At 41.5% G+C, this 17735-nt stretch overlaps 4 protein-coding genes across 4 annotated transcripts in view; 2 read left to right on the top strand and 2 right to left on the bottom strand.

Annotated features, from left to right (window-relative positions):
- Window positions 1–883: 883 nt before the first annotated feature.
- On the top strand, window positions 884–3432 carry LOC115752458 (pentatricopeptide repeat-containing protein At3g22150, chloroplastic). Its single transcript, XM_030690655.2, is given in 2 exon segments — window positions 884–3135; window positions 3138–3432. Coding segments are annotated over 2 exon segments (2457 nt in total). The 5' UTR covers window positions 884–971; the 3' UTR covers window positions 3431–3432.
- Window positions 3433–4036: 604 nt separating this feature from the next.
- On the top strand, window positions 4037–6130 carry LOC115752459 (anthocyanidin 3-O-glucosyltransferase 2-like). The gene is made up of 2 exons (XM_030690657.2): window positions 4037–4163; window positions 4433–6130. The coding sequence occupies exon 2, from the start codon at window positions 4475–4477 to the stop codon at window positions 5927–5929; it is 1455 nt and encodes a 484-aa protein (XP_030546517.2). The 5' UTR covers window positions 4037–4163; window positions 4433–4474; the 3' UTR covers window positions 5930–6130.
- A 6-nt stretch (window positions 6131–6136) lies between these two features.
- LOC115752483 (zinc transporter 1-like) overlaps window positions 6137–17735 on the bottom strand; it is a 20796-nt gene continuing 9197 nt past the window's right edge. Inside the window, exon 4 of the mRNA XM_030690687.2 lies at window positions 6137–6280. Within this exon, the coding sequence (XP_030546547.2) occupies window positions 6137–6280 (144 nt within the window). The remainder of the gene's footprint in view (window positions 6281–17735) is intronic.
- LOC115752462 (zinc transporter 8-like) lies at window positions 14722–16589 on the bottom strand. The gene is made up of 3 exons (XM_030690661.2): window positions 15816–16589; window positions 15579–15728; window positions 14722–15227 (listed from the first exon to the last, which is right to left on the bottom strand). The coding sequence occupies exons 1-3, from the start codon at window positions 16389–16391 to the stop codon at window positions 14922–14924; spliced, it is 1032 nt and encodes a 343-aa protein (XP_030546521.2). The 5' UTR covers window positions 16392–16589; the 3' UTR covers window positions 14722–14921.

The raw sequence follows: 17735 nt of genomic DNA, 5'->3' as shown, positions 1-17735 counted from the left end.
GGACACCCGAGTGTTTAGTTGGGCATCATGGATACACAAGATAGATTACAATTAGTCCAAATTTCTCACTTGGCACCAAGAACATGCCACATAGATGATTTTGAACCAAAAATTAGAGGGGTGATTTTTATTTTCGGATAGAAGTACTGTCGATGACGTTATTCTTCATTTTTTTAAGTATGTCTTTGACCCGCCACATTTCTTAAAATTACCAATTTGACCCTAATAACTCTTAACGGGACTAAGTTTCAGTCAAGAGAATGTTCATATAGTAATCGCATTAGATGCTTGACAAAAATAAATCTCTTTGTAAATCTATGATTTTAGCCCTAAGTCTTGGTATGGTTATGGTATCTAATTTTTTTTTTCCTGATCACATTGTGGTATCTAAGTTGGTTTGAACTGAATTCGGACAAACATTCTTACACGTGGTTTAAATGGCAAATCAATTATTTTGTGATTTAGGTAAGAAATGGATAAGATTGTGGTTCGAACCTTAGGGAAATTAGTATTTATTTTGGCTTTTTTTACATCTAATTCGGATCGGGATACTTGTACAACAACGTTAACTTTTGGTTATTTCTAACTCAATTTTTCCATGATCTCGATTTCTCCGTGAACACGTTGCGAGGGCTCGATAGAATCGAAATAAAATTATGTAATTCATACAAAACGATCCGAAAGCGATCGATGTAACTTTGTGTTGCTTCCAAATGCTTAGGCCATTGTGTACCAAGTGGGGTATTTTATGAAGTCGGGTTTACGCCTAAGGTGAAATTTCACATCTCGGGAAAAAGAATATTTAACGTATACATAAGTTTAAGGGGCTAAAATATTAAATTTAAAAATCAAAAAGTAAAATAGAAAAAATAACTGAAAAAGAATAAAATTAAGCAACCGTTGGAGTCTCGACTACCATCCAAAGACTATCTCCACCTCTCTCCGGAGGTGAGACCAGGCACTATCCCAAAATGGCGGCTTCGGCACTCCCTCTGTCACCACCCTTTCCTCGCTCTCACATCTCCACCACCACCGCCACAACCACCGCCACCGGCGGCGAGTCCCTGCTCTCTCCGCCGAAGCCGACCCTTAAGACCCCCACCGTCCGCTCTCGCCTCGGCAGGCTCTGCCAAGAAGGCCAGCCCCACGTCGCCCGCCAGCTGTTCGACACAATTACTCGCCCATCCACCGTCCTATGGAACACCATCATCATCGGCTTCATTTGCAACAACATGCCCGACGAAGCCCTCCTCTTCTATTCCCGGATGAAGAGAGCCTCCCCCGACGTCCAGTTCGATTCCTACACTTACTCCTCCACTCTCAAGGCCTGTGCCGAGACCCGTAATTTGAGGGTAGGTAAGGCCGTACACTGCCATTTGATCCGGTGCCAGCCGAACCCGAGTAGGATTGTGTATAATTCTTTGTTGAATATGTACTCTGCGTGCTTGAACAGTGCGGAGAATGATGTGGGTGGTTTGATGGATTTCGACTACAGTGTGAATGATCCAGTGCGGAGAGTTTTCGATACAATGCGTAGGAAAAATGTCGTTTCTTGGAATACATTGGTCTCATGGTATGTAAAGACTGAGAGGTATATGGATGCGGTTAAGCAGTTTCGGACGATGATGAAGACTGGAATAAGGCCAAGTCCGGTCAGTTTTGTTAATGTCTTCCCTGCTATATCAGGTGTTGGGAAGAGAAAGTTGGCCAACGTGTTTTATGGTTTTCTTCTAAAGTTGGGAGATGAATTTGTCAATGACTTGTTTGTTGTCAGTTCAGCTATATTTATGTATGCAGAGCTTGGGAGCCCTGATATTACTAGGAAGATTTTCGATCATTGTCTTGAGAAAAACACAGAAGTGTGGAACACCATGATTAGTGCATATGTTCAAAATGGTTGTCCTGCTGAAGGGATTGAGCTCTTTGCTCAAGCTTTGGCTTCAGAACAGATGGACCTCGACGATGTGACTTTTCTCTCCGTTTTAATTGCGGCTTCACAGTTGCAACGGTTGGGTTTAGCATTACAGCTTCATGCCTATTTGATTAAGAGGTTCATATTGTTGCCCATTAACATATCAAATGCAGTGATAGTAATGTATTCAAGGTGCAATTCAGTTCAGATGTCATTTAAGGTTTTCGATAAGATGCTGCAAAGAGATATTGTCTCGTGGAATACAGTCATTTCTGCTTTTGTGCAGAATGGGCTGGATGATGAAGGTTTGATGCTTGCCTATGAGATGAAGAAACAAGGCTTTGTGGCTGATCCTGTGACAGTGACTGCTTTACTCTCCGTGGCATCGAATCTGAAGAATCAACGCATTGGCAAGGAGGTTCATGCATATCTTCTCAGGAATAGGGTTCATTTCGAGGGAATGGGTAGCTATCTCATAGACATGTATGCTAAATGTGGCTTGATTAGGACTGCAGAACAAATCTTCAACATTGATTACATGAATGTCCGGGATCAAGCTATATGGAATGCTATGATTTCGGGGTACACTCAAAATGAACTGACTGAAGAAGTTTTTGTGATTTTGCGACAGATGCTTGAGCAAAAAGTCATTCCCAATGCTGTTACAATAGCATCAGTTCTTCCTGCTTGTAGCTCAATTGGAAGTATGAGTTTTGGTAAGCAACTCCATGGATTCTCAGTTCGCAACTTTCTGGACCAAAATGTCTTTGTGGATACTGCTCTCATTGACATGTACTCCAAGTTGGGTGTCATCAGAGATGCTGAAAATGCCTTCAGGAGGACCCCAGAGAAAAATTCGGTGACATACACCACCATGATACTCAGTTATGGTCAGCATGGGATGGGTGAGAGGGCTGTTTCGTTATTTTACTCAATGCAAGGGCTTGGCATTGAACCTGATGCAATTACCTTTGTTGCAGTCCTGTCTGCATGTAGTTATGCTGGTTTAGTTGATGAAGGCCTTCAGATATTTAGGTTAATGGAGAGAGAATATAAAATTCAGCCATCAACTGAGCACTACTGCTGCGTTGCTGACATGTTAGGGAGAGTTGGGAGAGTGGGAGAGGCATTCGAGTTTGTCAATGAGTTGGGTGAAGATGGTAATAAGTTGGCAATTTGGGGTTCACTTCTGGGAGCCTGCAAAATTCATCGACATTTTGAAATGGGGGAAACAACAGTTCAGGTTATCAGGTTTTGCTCTCAAATATATATGCGGAGGAAGGGAGCTGGGAGAGTGTTGATAGGTTGAGGGGAGAGATGAGGGAAAAGGGTCTGAGAAAGCAGGTTGGATGTAGTTGGATTGATATAGTAGGTACAGTGAACTATTTTCAGTCAAGGGATCAAAGCCACGACCTATGTGACGAGATATATAGTATGTTGGATGGATTAGCCATGGAGATGAGGAATGCTGGTTACAGGCCTTCTCTCGATCCTGACCATGTTGATGTATTTCAATAAAGTAAGTGATAAGAAGAGGTTGCCCCTAGACTGTCCCTGATTATCACATATTTGGTCTTCTATCGATCTGTGGACAGCTGGCAACTGGAAACTGGATTCTTTCGTTGGATGTCTTATTCTCCAATTATGTATCCGCCTTTGCAGAACATTGTGTCAAATCTTCAAGGGGGATTGTGTTCTGTGTGCTTGGCAGTGTTGAACCTGAATTTTGTTTCACTCAGATTTCTGGAGTAGTTTTATTTCAGAAACCTACATAGTTATTGCTGCTTGAGTATGTTGATGGGAATTAATGTAGCCAGTGCAAACAATGGTAGATGAACTGCTTGAAGTTATTGGAGCCAAGGCAAAATCAATGCCAATGCCATCTAAACAACACAGGTTTGTTATCAATGACTGCATTCCAATACCGTGGGAGAAAATAAGTACAGTTAATCTCTTTGAAGAGAGGAGACTCCTTCATCTTGACTTTACACATTTTTCGCAACCCTGCATGACTAAAGGTAAACTGGAAAGGCTTGATTTATTTTCCATAAATGGTCTCTTCATCCTCTAGTCATGATCAGTGTTTACGTAATATAATCTTACCATCTATCTTTTTGTTAATAGATGTGGGTCATGTTATATCTACGAGCCAAGTCAGAAATGACTTATGATTATCCAGGCACTTGGGGAAAGGTTTCTTCCTCCTCCAACTGAGACCGCCTTCATTGCACCATTTTTCATAACATGACCTGTAAGTTGGCGGAATATCCAATTCTCATAATTTATTTGCTTGTGAATTTTTCTCTACCTGTGATACAAAGTAGCATGATTACTGCCAGCAGAAGCAACTTTCTTGTCCTTTTTCCAGTCAAAAGAATAAAAAGAAATGTCTTCTAGCATTTCAAATAATTGGACTTACAGAAGCTTTATCTTATCCATACAGATCAGAACCTCTGAGCACCACATGCGCTCTCTTGTCCTCATCCTTATCCATAACACCAAGTTCTATGGCTATTTCAGGACTAAGAGAAGAGAAAAGATAAGATCCAAGTTTCAATAACTATGAAGAGGGGAGAGTTGGTATTCGTCCCGTCACCCGGCATCGGTCAACTTGTGCCCGCTGTCGAAGTTGCCAAGCTCCTTGTCCAAAGAGACCACCGCCTCTCGGCCACAATATTCATCATCACATTGCCGTTTGACAATAAAATCACCACCTACGCCGACTCTCTTGCTTCTTCTTCTTCCTCCATTGATGGCCGCGTCAAGTTCGTTACCCTCCCTGAACAGGAACCTGCCTCGGAGGGGAACTTCTTGACCTCCCTAATAGAAATCCAGAAACCCCATGTCAGAAATGCGGCTGCCCGGTTTGCTCATTCTGAGTCAGGCTCTGAGGAGCCGAGACTCGCAGCTTTCATGATTGGCATGTTCTGCACGACGATGATTGACATTGCCAATGAGTTTGGTGTCCCCACTTATGTCTTTTACACTTCAAGTGCCGGCGCTCTTGGTCTCATGCTCCATCTCCAAGCCCTTCGTGACGTCCATAGCCAAGACATCACGGAGCTGAAAGACTCAGATACTGAGCTGACGGTCCCGAGTTGCGTTAACCCAGTTCCAGCCAAAGTCTTGCCCTCTGTGGTGCTAAACAAAGATTGGTCCACGGTGATACTGGATCAGTTTCAGAGATTCAAAGAAACAAAGGGCATATTGGTAAATACATTTCTGGAGCTGGAATGCCATGCCATCAAGTCCTTTGCAAACTGTGAAATCCCGTTGGTGTACCCAGTGGGACCCATACTAGACCTCATGGGTGATGCTCACGTGGGGTCTAGTTACGATCGACAGAGGGAGGATCTCATCTGTTGGTTGGATGATCAGCCTCTGGCATCGGTCGTGTTCCTTTGCTTCGGGAGCATGGGAAGCTTCAGCGAGGATCAAGTTAGAGAGATCGCGTGCGCGCTGGAGCAATGCGGGTATAGGTTCTTGTGGTCCCTACGTCGGCCTCCGCCTAAAGGCAAGATGGGGTACCCTAGTGATTACGCCAATCCTGAGGTCGCATTGCCCGACGGGTTCTTGGAACGGACAGCCACAGTGGGGAGAGTGATCGGTTGGGCTCCACAGGTGGCGGTCCTGGCCCATCCGGCAGTTGGAGGGTTTGTGTCGCACTGCGGGTGGAATTCAATACTGGAGAGCATTTGGTATGGCGTACCAGTCGCCACGTGGCCGCTGCACTCGGAGCAGCAATTCAATGCCTTCGAAATGGTGAGGGAGCTGGGATTGAGCGTTGAGATAAGGATGGATTACAGGAGGGAGGTGAGGGCTGAGAGCGAGTCAATGGTTTGTGCAGATGAGATAGAGAGAGGGCTCAAGAGTCTGATGGAAAGCGGCAATGAGATGGAGATGAGGAAGAAGGTGAAGGAGATGAAGGCAAAATGTAGGATGGTGACCGTGGAAGGTGGGACTTCATACTCTTATCTAGGTCTGCTGATTAGTGAGATTTTGGACAACATGCAATGAAGGGGACAAACGACAGCTACAACTACCAAATCGATGGTGAAAAAAATGACTTCTGCAGAGAATTTCTCTTCCACCTTCATTGGACGCAAAAATTATCGCAAAACCACCATTGTACGCAAAAATTATCGCTTTTCTATTTCGTTTTATGTCAAGGGACTTCTCTTGTGTGTACATAAGACAGGATCTATCATTACAAGCAAATCTGCTTCAAGCCCATTTGCCCAAGGGAGACATGCAACCAGCACCGAGAAGAAGAGCTACGTAGGTCCCCAACAGGAGCCTCCCATTGTTCTGCAACTTAGGGCTCATGAAATCAGCGGCAAGAAGATCGACCAGGGCCATGTAAATCGGAATCCCTGCAGACGCAGCATTGAAGATGCCCTCCACGACGAGTGCGTTCGGGCTGTTCGATCCTATACCAATCCCAAATGGGGTCGTGTGGGAGAAAAACAGTGCCATGATCGCACTTGCCCGAGTCTCAAACTTGGCCTACAAAAGCAAAAGAGAGATGTAGTGCACGTGGTTGGACAAATATGAATAGGCAATCACTGAGAACTTTGGTAATTCGCCGCCATTCAATGTATTTTGGAAGTCGTATGAAATTAGAACTAAGGTGATTATTGCTATTTTTGAGTACCATTGACAGAAATGATCCGACCCTTTTGGTTGTTTTACAGATTTCTGAGAAAATGTAGCCTTTTTAAAAGGTCAAATCGATGTTAAGATACATCTGCATGAGCAGTAGAAGTACGTCCGAACATACGACTGAATCAAGATTTTATTCGAATTTCTTTTCTGCCAATGACCCATACAAGGAGCCAACGAGGTACTTCTAGTCAAATTATGAATACACCGAGTTATTAGTGCAAGTAAAGATTGATTTCAGATTCAAATATCAAGGACTTGTTCAACGGTTTCAGTGGTCCAATGGCTTAACATGTAGATAGACGTTATCATCTTGGGAAGCATTCAAGAAATAAATGCTACCCAATTGACCAAAAACCGACATAGCTGTTGCTTTAAAGCCCCTTTTACTGAAAAAATACATTGATTTTACAAGGTTCGAATAAGAAAATAAACTTCAATATGCATGGAAAATACTTTTTATTAAATTCAAAAATTTGAGTATTAGAGTGCAAGAGTACCTGACTGACTGATGCATCCACCGAGACCCATGCCTTCAAAGAAATGGTGGAAGGACAAGGAGGCAACAAGAGGCCTTATTGTCTTTCGACTCTCTGAAGCCCCCAGTGAAATCCCTATGATCACTGAGTGCACCACAATCCCCAACTCTAGCACGTATCGATAATAGAACGAAGAATCAATATTTAGTTAATGCGAATGTAAATTCGATAACACCGCCGACCGTAAAATATGTGAAATTCACCTGAGATATCGCTCTATGCTGCAGGAACTCCGAGTCCGAGTCCATGGATATCGGACCGTGAGAATGGCCATGAGTTGCATGCGTGTGCACATGTACATCACCTTGGTTTCCTCCAGCCTTCTCTTCATCTCTGACGCTTTTGTTCGATCCGGCCTTGCCGGCATGCAACTTCTTGAAATAAGAAGTCGCGAGAGTGTCCACCATCAATGTCCCGAGGGCCGCAAGCATCGCCACAAACCCCGTGAACAGGAAATCCCCCCACACGATCTCGCTCAGGCACGGCGAGGTCAAGCTCTCGAAGGCATCCGGGAGGACGTGTTTGAACCCGGTGGACAGTATCACCCCAGCCACAAAGGCCTTGATGATGAAAAAGATACTTCTCTCGGGGTGCAAAGCCGGGACCGTCTTCCGGAGGATCGGGAGGCACACGCCGATCTCGCCCGCCACAAGGATTCAGGCTATCGCCGCTAGCTTGTACTTGAGGGCCTGGGCCTTGTTGCGGTCCTCGCTATTGCTCTCGCACATGCAATCGCCGAGGACGATCGGGGCCAACGCGAGCAGGCCCAAAAGCCTCATAACTCGAGATTGAACGAGAAATTAGTGCTCACAATGGGATGCCCAGGTTTTATCTCGTGTTAGATTATTTTTATCGTTGGGCTTCGGAGAGTTTTAAGGTTCTTGGAGGCATAGTATACAGTTGTATTGTTGAGACTACTGTGAGAAAGAGTGAGCTCGTTGTTGAGCAATTCATAATAGTTGGATTCCAATGGATTCTTGCTGATATTACTAGAGATTACTAGAGAAAAAAGTGAGGCCATCTTTGAGCATTCATGATGAGAGTTTCGAGGATCCCACTGGATTCTACTTGGAGGTTTGACTGCATGGTCATTATCGTTGTATCGAGTGCTGCAATTTATGTCTCAGTTGTTTGCGCAAGCTTTGAAAGCATTCATGGGAAGTGACGTAAAAACAAGATTGAGACAAAAAAGTTCGATTAATTCGAGGTAAGAAGGGAGAGACATAGTGTGTTGGTACCATGTCGACATGATTTGAATGTTGAAAACCTAAGACATAAAAGTACATCCGACGGGTAATATGGACATTCAAAGGGGCCAAATTCTCGGTCTTGTTATTAATTACTCAAGCCTGTTTTTGTTCGTATTGCATTTCCCCACCCGAATTTGTTCTTGTTGGGTTTAACCCTATATGGGAATAATAACTCCAACATCCCAAATTGATATGTCGGTGTCACGTTCACCTCGAACTAATTTCCGCATCATAGAATATCTCAAACCGAGCACATACCGGACGAACCTACCCTTCGTTGGCTTTCATCCAATTGCTGACATGGAAAGCCAGATTCAAAGAAAATATATTGAGATTATGAAATTTGCTCAAATATGCTAATCTTGCCCCCCTCATGTTTGGACAATCTGCTAAAATTCATAATTTAAGTCCAACTTCGCTTTAAATTTTTTTGTAGATTTGTCAAAGTGTATCGATTGGAGATTTTTGAGAAGTGCAAAAAAAACATCATAAAGCTAATAAAAAACTTGTCAACATAAGTCAAACATTAGTGCCATAGCTATAAAGATTAGTCAAAATTTATATTATGCATGGTAACAATTTAAAACAAGAGTGTCGGCCCACGATATTTTTAAATATTTTTAAATATTTAAATAATTTAAGCATTTGTTGGTTTTAAAAATTATTTTAAAAATTATTAAATATCAAAAATATTTTAAACACACCACTATTGAATTGATGACTCAATGACATAAATACAAATTTAGGACAAAGGACTATTATAAAACTTAGCAAGAAAATAAATAACTTAATACAAAATTAAGACAATGCACAATGTATAGGTTAGGACTACAATGATTTAAGACACGAAAATTAATAGGGGAGTAAATGCAACATGTATACACTAGTTTGTAATTTTTTGTGATATTAACCCTTATTTGTTACTGCAAATTTGGGTTAAATTTCTACTAGAGAAGTGATCTAGTGCGAGAGAAATACCGATATAGGAAAAGTATTTTTTGATATCATGGACTAGGTTTCCTACTTTAGAGACAGTTTCGTTCTTAGTATACTAAATGAGGGGAAAGTGTCGGACAAAGTTTTAAATCTATTTCATTAGTGTTAATTCCGTCCTAAACTTTTTACTGATACCAATTTTATCCTAAACCTTTTCTATTTTTTTCAATTGTGTCTATTAGGCAAATTTTGATCAAAGATTGCTAATGTGGACATTGGTCATCTCCCGTGACAAGACCAACGCTATTTTTTGATTGAAGGCTGGCAAGGGCCTTGAAACCAGCTAGAGGCAAAGGCGGGAGAGGTCGACCTTGCCCTCACCGTTGCTAGGTGAGGTCCACCGTGCCATGGTTGTGCGAAGCTCGCTCTTGCGAGTGGCCGGCGGGGGCAAGCTTCGCCAGAGGCTCGCGAGGTTGACCTCGACGACCCTCGCCTCCGGCTAGTCCACAAGGTCCGGCGATTGGCTTGAGGAAGAAGGAAGGGGAGAAGAAACAAGAAAGAGAAAGAAAAGAAAATGAAAAAAGGAAAAATATACATAATTTTTTTGAAAATGTATTAAAATATTATTAAAAATTATCGTCATCGGTGATTTCGGGTCAAAATTGGTTAGAGGACTGAATTGATACAAATACAAAAGATTTAGAACTCAATTGGCAAAAGAAAAAAAAATTATTACTGAATTGACATGGTTATGATAGATTTATGACTATTTTATAATCAATCATGTGCTTCAAGAGCATCTAAAATCCTCTCGTTTTGTTCTCTCCATTTGTGAGAACTCAATACGCCTATGTGGTTAGAGGGGATTAACAAGGCGAAAAAGAGAATCCATACTCTCTTGATGAGAGTGGGGAGAGCCACAAAGTCATGAGAAATCAAACCATTCACCATTTTGGAAAATTTACAAAGCTCTAACAATTAGATGAATTATTTTGGTAAATATGTCCAACATAATTCACAAACTACATTTATTTAGAAGCTGACGGACCACATTAGATGTTGGATCCAAGTTCAGGGAATCGCATTGAAAACAACAGAAATCGACAGAGGAAGAAGGACGTTTGCGGAGAATTTTTCTTCCACCGGAATTGTCTGCAAAAGTTCTCTTCTTCATTGCATTTCACATGAAACTACTTCTCTCGTCAGTCATCTGTATATCGGACAGGATCTACCGTTACAAGCAGATTTGCTTCAAAGCCCATTTGGCCAAGAGAGACATGCAGTCAGCAAAGAGAAGAACAGCGCAATGATTGCGCTTTTGCCCGAGTCTCAAACTTGGCCAAAGGCAAAAGAGAGAAAACAAACGTTGGTTTTAATAAATCTTGTTTGGTCATTACCATAATAACATAAGGGCAATTTATAATGTAGGCTCCATTAGAGTCGAGGAAAATATTTTCCTCTCATGGAAAAAAAAAACATTTAAAAGTGAGGAAAATGATTTCTTTTATGAGAAGAGGAAAATATTTTCCTCATATTTCCTCCCTCCACTTCTTCATATTCCTTTTTCTTTTTAGAAATTTTTTAATTTTCTTTTCTTTTCTTTCTTTTTACTTTCAAACTTTTTGTTTTATGATTTTTTTTTCTTTTCTTTCTTCCTCTACCTATCGTGGGGACGGCTGGCGATCGACCATAGGCGAGCTCGAGTGCCGGAATCTTGCAAGCTCAGCCTCCCCGACGCCCGATTGCTAGCCAAAGAAGTAGGGGAGAAAAATAAAAATAAAATACATAGAAGAGAGAAAAAAAGAAAAAGAAAAATACTTATGAAGAAGAGTTAGCTCAATTAATTTCCAAATTTAATTAGAACTCAATCCCACTAGAAAATATAAATGACTATCCTGATTTTACTCAAGTTAAACAAGGATTTATAACGACGATCAAAGATGAGAAAAATTGGAAAGACGCACAGATTACGTTCACCAAGATTAGGTAAAGAGATTTTACTATATTTTTCTACAAATTCAACTAATACAATGATAAAACGAACAAAATATATATGCCCAAAAGGTTAAAACCTAAAACCTCTTAATTTCACCATAAAAATAAGCAACCCGTTGGCCCACCATGACCGGGCAGCGGAACCCTCCAGAATGCGTTACGGGCACCGGGAAAATATTCGAATCAACAAAACAAAACGATAATAGCAAAAGCAAGTCAAGACGACTAATGTGGAATTGCAGATCATGTCATTAACCTGAGACACTACCCTATGCCGCAAGAGATCCGAGGAGCTGTCGTCCGAGTCCGTCAATATCATACTATGAGAATGGCCATGAGAGGCATGCGCATGCACGTGTAAAGGACATTGGTTTTCTCTAGCCTTCTCTTCATCTCCAACGCTTTTGTCTGGTCCGGCCTCGTCGGCATGCAACTTTTTATTATAAAAAATTTGCTAGAGTGACCACCGTGAGTGTCCCGAGAGCAGCGAGCATCGCCACGAACCCCACGAACGGGGAAGTTCCCCCACGGGGTCTAGCTCAGGCACGGTGAGGTCAAGTTCTCAAAGGCATCCAGGAGGACGTGAATGAACCCGGTGGACAGTATCACTCCAGCCGCAGAGGCCTTTATGATGAAAAAGTTTATACTTCTCTCAGAGTGCAAAGCCGGGACCGTCTTCCCAAAGATCGGGAAGCACATCCCGAGTGCGCCCGCCACGACGATCGACGCTATCGCCACTAGCTTGTACTTGAGGGCTTGGCGCTGCGGTCCTTGCTCTCGCTCTCGCACGTGCAACCACCGAGGACGACCGGATCAACGCAAGCAGGCACAAGAGCCGCATGACTTGGGATCGAACGACAAATTTATGCTTGCAATGGGGTGCCTAGGTTTTACCTTTGGCAAAATGTACGATGTGAGGGGGTCGAATGCTCTTATCCTTGGGCTTCCAAGACCTTAAGCTTGTTGGAGATTTAATGGGAAAATTACCTAAATATGTTGCAATCGTGCCAATTAAGTCATAAACATTTTGTAATTGTGCCAAGTTAGTCTATTTTAAAGGCCATGGCTGATGTAGATAAATTTTTAACGATATTTTACTATTTTTTTATTTTATTTATATTTTCTTCCTACTCCTACTATGGCCGGCTAGCTGTGGCCGGCCATGGCTTCGAGGTCCCCTCGCCTGCACCTGGGCGAGGGCAGCCTTGCTATGGCCTTTTTTGGTAATTCTCTCGAGATTTAATACATAGATGTGTTGTTGACATTAGTGGAGAAAAAGTGAGGTCTGTGGCTGAGCATTTTACAAAGAGTTTTCGAGTCCAATGGATGTGTGGATTGTTGACCAAACTCGGAAGCATTTAAGCGAGAGTGTTAATGGGAAGTGATGTAAAAACCATATAGGGACAAATGTTTTGATGAATTTTATGTAAGTAGCGACCGAGTGTGTGATGGTACTAGGTGGACATTATTTGAATTTTAAATGCCCTAAAAATAGATAATGTGAAACGGCAAATACTGGAGATTCAAAAGGGGCCATTCGTATCCCGTTTGATTTATTAACTTGCGATTGATTATTACGGCCAAATCTTTTCTCCTTAATAGTGGGCAAAAAAAAAAAAAATTGTACGAATCACCCCTCCTTTCCAACCAAAACCCTCTCAAAGGGAGAGAGAGAGGGATCTCTCCCTCCCCCTCACCATTTTCTTAAGTTATTTTGATCTTCTTTTTCGTTTGGGCTTTTCTCTTTCGATGTAACATAGATCCAGAAATTTCTTTCTCTCATTTTTTAGAGATTTCTATCCCCGATCTAGTTTAGGTTTGGGATTTTCTGCTATGTTTTCGGGGTTTTGCTCTCCTCGGATTTTGTGGCGAACAAGTCCAATTTGGAAAAAGATCAAAGGAGGTTCATGCAAGTTTCGTTCGTGTCAAATCTATGCTTGTTCAACTTTTTTATCCTGTTCGGTGATAGTGTTGGGGACGCTAAACCTAGGCGCACAACACCAAAAGGTAAAGCCGTAGCAACAAATGGAGTTCTCAGGTTGTGCTCATTATTGAAGACGGTTGGTATGACCGCCTTAAAAAATAGCTCTGCTCTTTGAGCTTGTAACCCATAATCTTGTTCTGTGATTTCTTTTGTTATCTGGAGCTTATTTTATTTTGAAGTTGTCTGTATGTATTTTGGTTTGAAATTGAATTGCGATATTTCTCGCTTGTATCACGAGAAAGTAAACGAAATGACATGTTATTTTTGAAAAAAAAAATAGTGGGCAAAATTTTAACAAAATCCACCTCTCAAATATACATAATATTCTGATAATAAAACACATACACAAAATAGGAAGCCTTTTAGCTGACTCAAACTAAGAAATTTAATCAAATTTTGAATCCAACTCGAATGCAAAAATAATGCAATATTTTTGTGGCACGGAAGCAAGTGATCAAATAATAAAATAGATAGAATCAAAAAATAAATCGGACGTGGTTTGGTCGTAGATACATACGTCTACGGGAGAGCGAATCCCATTATAGATCAAGCGAAATTCCACTATAGATCAAGCGATATTCATGAGAGAGCAGCAACGAATTATAGATCAAGCGAAATTCTACTATAGATCAAGCGATACGATGGAGATTACAAATCACGCTCGAGTCACTCAAACACTCTCATATTTTTCAATTCCAGTTACATTTAATAACGAATATAATGTTTAGCCTTGTAATTCTTTACGAAATAATCTTTCAATTCTTTAAAGATAAATTTAAAATTCACAAGATGAATGTAATTCACGAGTGAAGCTCTGCCTTGAATTGCCCACCAAAAATTCTTTTGTGGCCGCACTAATCCAAGTCTCTGTGTAAAAAAAACGCATCATCCAACCCATGAGCTATATATAAACATACGTAACTTCTTGGAACACGTGAAACAAAAAGAGAAAATTATATATCACAATCCTAATAGAATTCGGTCAATAAAAATCCACATTGACTTTCCTATTTCCTATTTTATTTCTGGCCGACTCCAATAAGGGAATTCTGTTCTTGATCGTGATTTGAAATATATCGAACATGAAATATCAAACTGTTTCCATCAAGATAGATTTCCGTGATATTCAAAACAAATCCTATCTTTAATTTCAAGGTCAAAATATATCTGTTTTCAAAATTTAGATTTTCGCTTCGGGCTTAGATTCAAGATATATTCTAATAGCTTTCTTGCTTGTTTTGAGTGTCAAACCCCAAGTGCTATTTGGACTTAAATTTCTACTTGAATCAGGTTTTCTTGACGAGCTCAAACCGCGAGACAAGATTTCAATGATGCCCACTTTCACTTGATAAGAATCAACCGTGAAAAGAAAAACCTATTCTGCAGCGTTTATGTCAAGGTACTTCTCGTGTGTGTGCGCATCAACTAGGATCAGTAAATTAAGAAGAAATTCCGACGTTTATTCCCCGAACATATACGAATCGTCGTCTAACTCGAGCTCCAACATCATGAAATGGTCGAACAATCATAGATGCTCATTGACTAATGCCTAGGAGGGACTAAGGAAAAGCCAAAGCCTTTCAAGTAACTAAAAATGCACGGTTGATCTCTTTTTGTTCCATTTCTTGTTTGCTTCCATTGCTTCAAGCCCATTTGGCCAAAAGAGACATGCAGCCAGCACCGAGAAGAAGAGCTACGTTGGTCCCGAACTGGAGCCTCCCGCTGTTCTGCAACTTAGGGCTCATGAAATCTGCAGCAAGAAGATCGACCAGGGCCATGTAAATCAGAATCCCCGCAGATGCAGCATTGAAGATGCCCTCCACGATGAGTGAGTTCGGGCTGTTCTCGTCATAAACGTTGGTGACTCCCAACCCTATGCCAATCCCAACTGGGGTTGTGAGGGAGAAAAACAGGGCCATGATTACAATTGCCCGAGTCTTGAACTTGGCCTACAGAAGCAAAAGACAGAAACCAGAGATCAGCTTTAACATGACTTGAGTTTAGATTCAATGCAAATTTCTTTTACGTCACATCACGGCCCGTATAAGAAGACAACTAGTATCTTGTCAAAAGATTTCTAAGATGATAGAGATTGATTCATCATCTTATGGATAAATTTTACGATGAAACCAGAGCTGACGAGCTCGACACAGGAAAAATCAGATGCTTTGAACGCATTCAGGAAATTAATGGTACCCAATTGAGCAAAGACATCGATTTCCAACGGCTCAAACCAGGAAATAAACTTCAATATGAATGAAAATTCAAAAGAAGATTTGAGGATTAAGGAGAAAAAGTACCTGAGAGATGCATCCACCAAGACCCATGCCTTCAAAGAATTGGTGAAAGGACAAGGCAGCAACAAGAGGCCTTATCGTCGTTGGACTCTCTGAAGCGCCCAGTGAAATCCCTATGATCACTGAGTGCACCACAATCCCCAATTCTAGCACCTTATCGATATTAGGAAGAAGAATCAATAGAGTTAATGCGAATGTAAATTCGATATCACTGCCGACTGAAAAATATGAGAAATTCACCTGAGATATCACTCTATGCCGCAGGAGCTCCGAGTCTGAGTCCATGGATATCGGACCGTGAGAATGGCCATGAGTTGCATGCGTGTGCACATGTACATGACCTTGGTTTTCTCCAGCCTTCTCTTCATCTCCGACGCATTTGTCAGATCCAGCCTTGCCGGCGTGCAACTTCCTATAATAAGAAGTGGCCATAGTGTCCACCATCAATGTCCCAAGGGCGGCCAGCATGGCCACGAACCCCGCGAACGGGAAATCCCCCCACGGGGTCTCGCTTAGGCATGGCGAGGTCAAATTCTCAAAGGCATCCGGGAGGACGTGTATGAACCCGGTTGACAGTATCACCCCAGCCGCAAAGGCCTTGATGATGAAAAAGACACTTTTCTCTGGGTGCAAAGCCGGGATCGTCTTCCCCAGGATCGGGAGGCACACCCCAATTGCCCCAGCCACAAGGATGGACACGATGGCCGCTAGCTTGTACTTGAGGGCCTCGCTCTTGTTGATCTCCTCGCTATCGCTCTCGCACGTGCAGTCTGCCACGACGAGCGGGATCAATGCAAGCAGGCACAAGAGCCGCATAACTTTGAGATCGGACGACCAGCAAATTTGTGCTCACAATGGGGCGCCACTCCAAGGTCGTGCCTCCGGTAAATCACAGGGTTGTCACCTGTGTCGATTGTTCAGATCCTTCTTGGGCTTCTGAGACTTTCAGGTTGTTCCGGAGATTCAGTATATAGTTGTGTTGCCTTGAGATTACTGGAGAAACAGTGAGGTCATCGTTAACCATTTATACGAGTTTTGAGTCAACGGATGTCTGGATTGTTACGCAAAAACATGAAAGAATTAAAGGAAAGGGTTGATGGGCAGCGATGTATGGAAAGGATAGTGACAAACAGTTCGATGACATTGAGGTAATCGGCGAGAGAGTGTGTCGATATTATGTCGACATACTTCGGATGTTAAATACCTTAAATAGTTCAAACGCGTCAAGCGGGAAATACGGACAAATTACCACCAAAGGGGCCTTTCGTATCGGGCCAAATAAAGTGTCTTCAGCCTGTTTTTGTACGTATTGCGTTTGCAAAATCAATTTTAAAAAAAAAATTGCGAATTCAGTTTGAAATTCTAATTTGAGAAGTGATTTGGCGTGGGGGAAATAAAATAAAAGGCCAAGTATTTTGGGAAGCGAAAAGATCAGACGAGGGTATTGGGTGAGGGTGGCCAACCCTTGCCCAAGTCGGCAGGGGTCACCGGCCGCCTGGGGCTTGCGCAGCCCCTGTTGGCCATCCCCATCTTCTCCAGTGAGGGCTGCGCAAGCCCTTGCTTCTTTTTTTTTTTTTTTTTTAATTTTTTTAATTTTTCTTTTAAATTTTTAGCTTATTTCGAAATTTAATTTAAATTTTTATCAGTTTTTAGCTTATTTTTAAGTTTTTCAATCGAGGTGGACTTTATTTTTTTTTTTTTCATTTTTAAGTGTAGAAGTCCATGTGGACCGAAAGAAAAATTTTTAGCTTATTTTTTCATTTTTATCAGTTTTCATTTTTTTTTCATTGAGAAAAATATAATTGATTTTGAAGGAAACATAACTCGGCTTATTGAAAAGATTCTGATCAATACAATGAGGATTTATTAGGAATATATCCCCATGCCTTTTATACTTAATGAGCCTAACGATTTTATTTTGATAGAAGCAGGATTCACAATAGAGGCAAACTCTTATGAGTTTCTATGGGAGATATATTTAATCTTCAGATTAATCCTCACTGTTTACTTTAATCTTATTCTTATTTATTGAACATGATAAATTTTCCTCACTAATGGTCAAATATCTGGTTAGGAGTTTCTAAGTTAAATTGATTGACTATCAATCACAAAGATATTCTTGTGACTTTCCATACAAGGAATCTTGATTGATTGGCAATC

Source organism: Rhodamnia argentea, chromosome 7, assembly GCF_020921035.1.
Source record: "Rhodamnia argentea isolate NSW1041297 chromosome 7, ASM2092103v1, whole genome shotgun sequence".
NCBI lineage: Eukaryota > Viridiplantae > Streptophyta > Magnoliopsida > Myrtales > Myrtaceae > Rhodamnia > Rhodamnia argentea.
Note: the sequence above shows the minus strand (reverse complement) of the source record. Positions and strands in the feature narration are given on the sequence as shown.

What these genes read in the sequence shown, in the direction of transcription:
- LOC115752459 (XM_030690657.2), top strand. Translation starts at nt 4,475, where the DNA reads ATGAAGAGGGGAGAGTTGGTATTCGTCCCGTCACCCGGCATCGGTCAA.
- LOC115752462 (XM_030690661.2), bottom strand. Translation starts at nt 16,391, where the DNA reads ATGCGGCTCTTGTGCCTGCTTGCATTGATCCCGCTCGTCGTGGCAGAC. An exon ending in GGCATAGAGTGATATCTCAG is followed by an intron (nt 15,729 to 15,815) that starts GTGAATTTCTCA and finishes AATATCGATAAG; the next exon opens with GTGCTAGAATTGGGGATTGT. An exon ending in TTGGTGGATGCATCTCTCAG is followed by an intron (nt 15,228 to 15,578) that starts GTACTTTTTCTC and finishes TTGCTTCTGTAG; the next exon opens with GCCAAGTTCAAGACTCGGGC.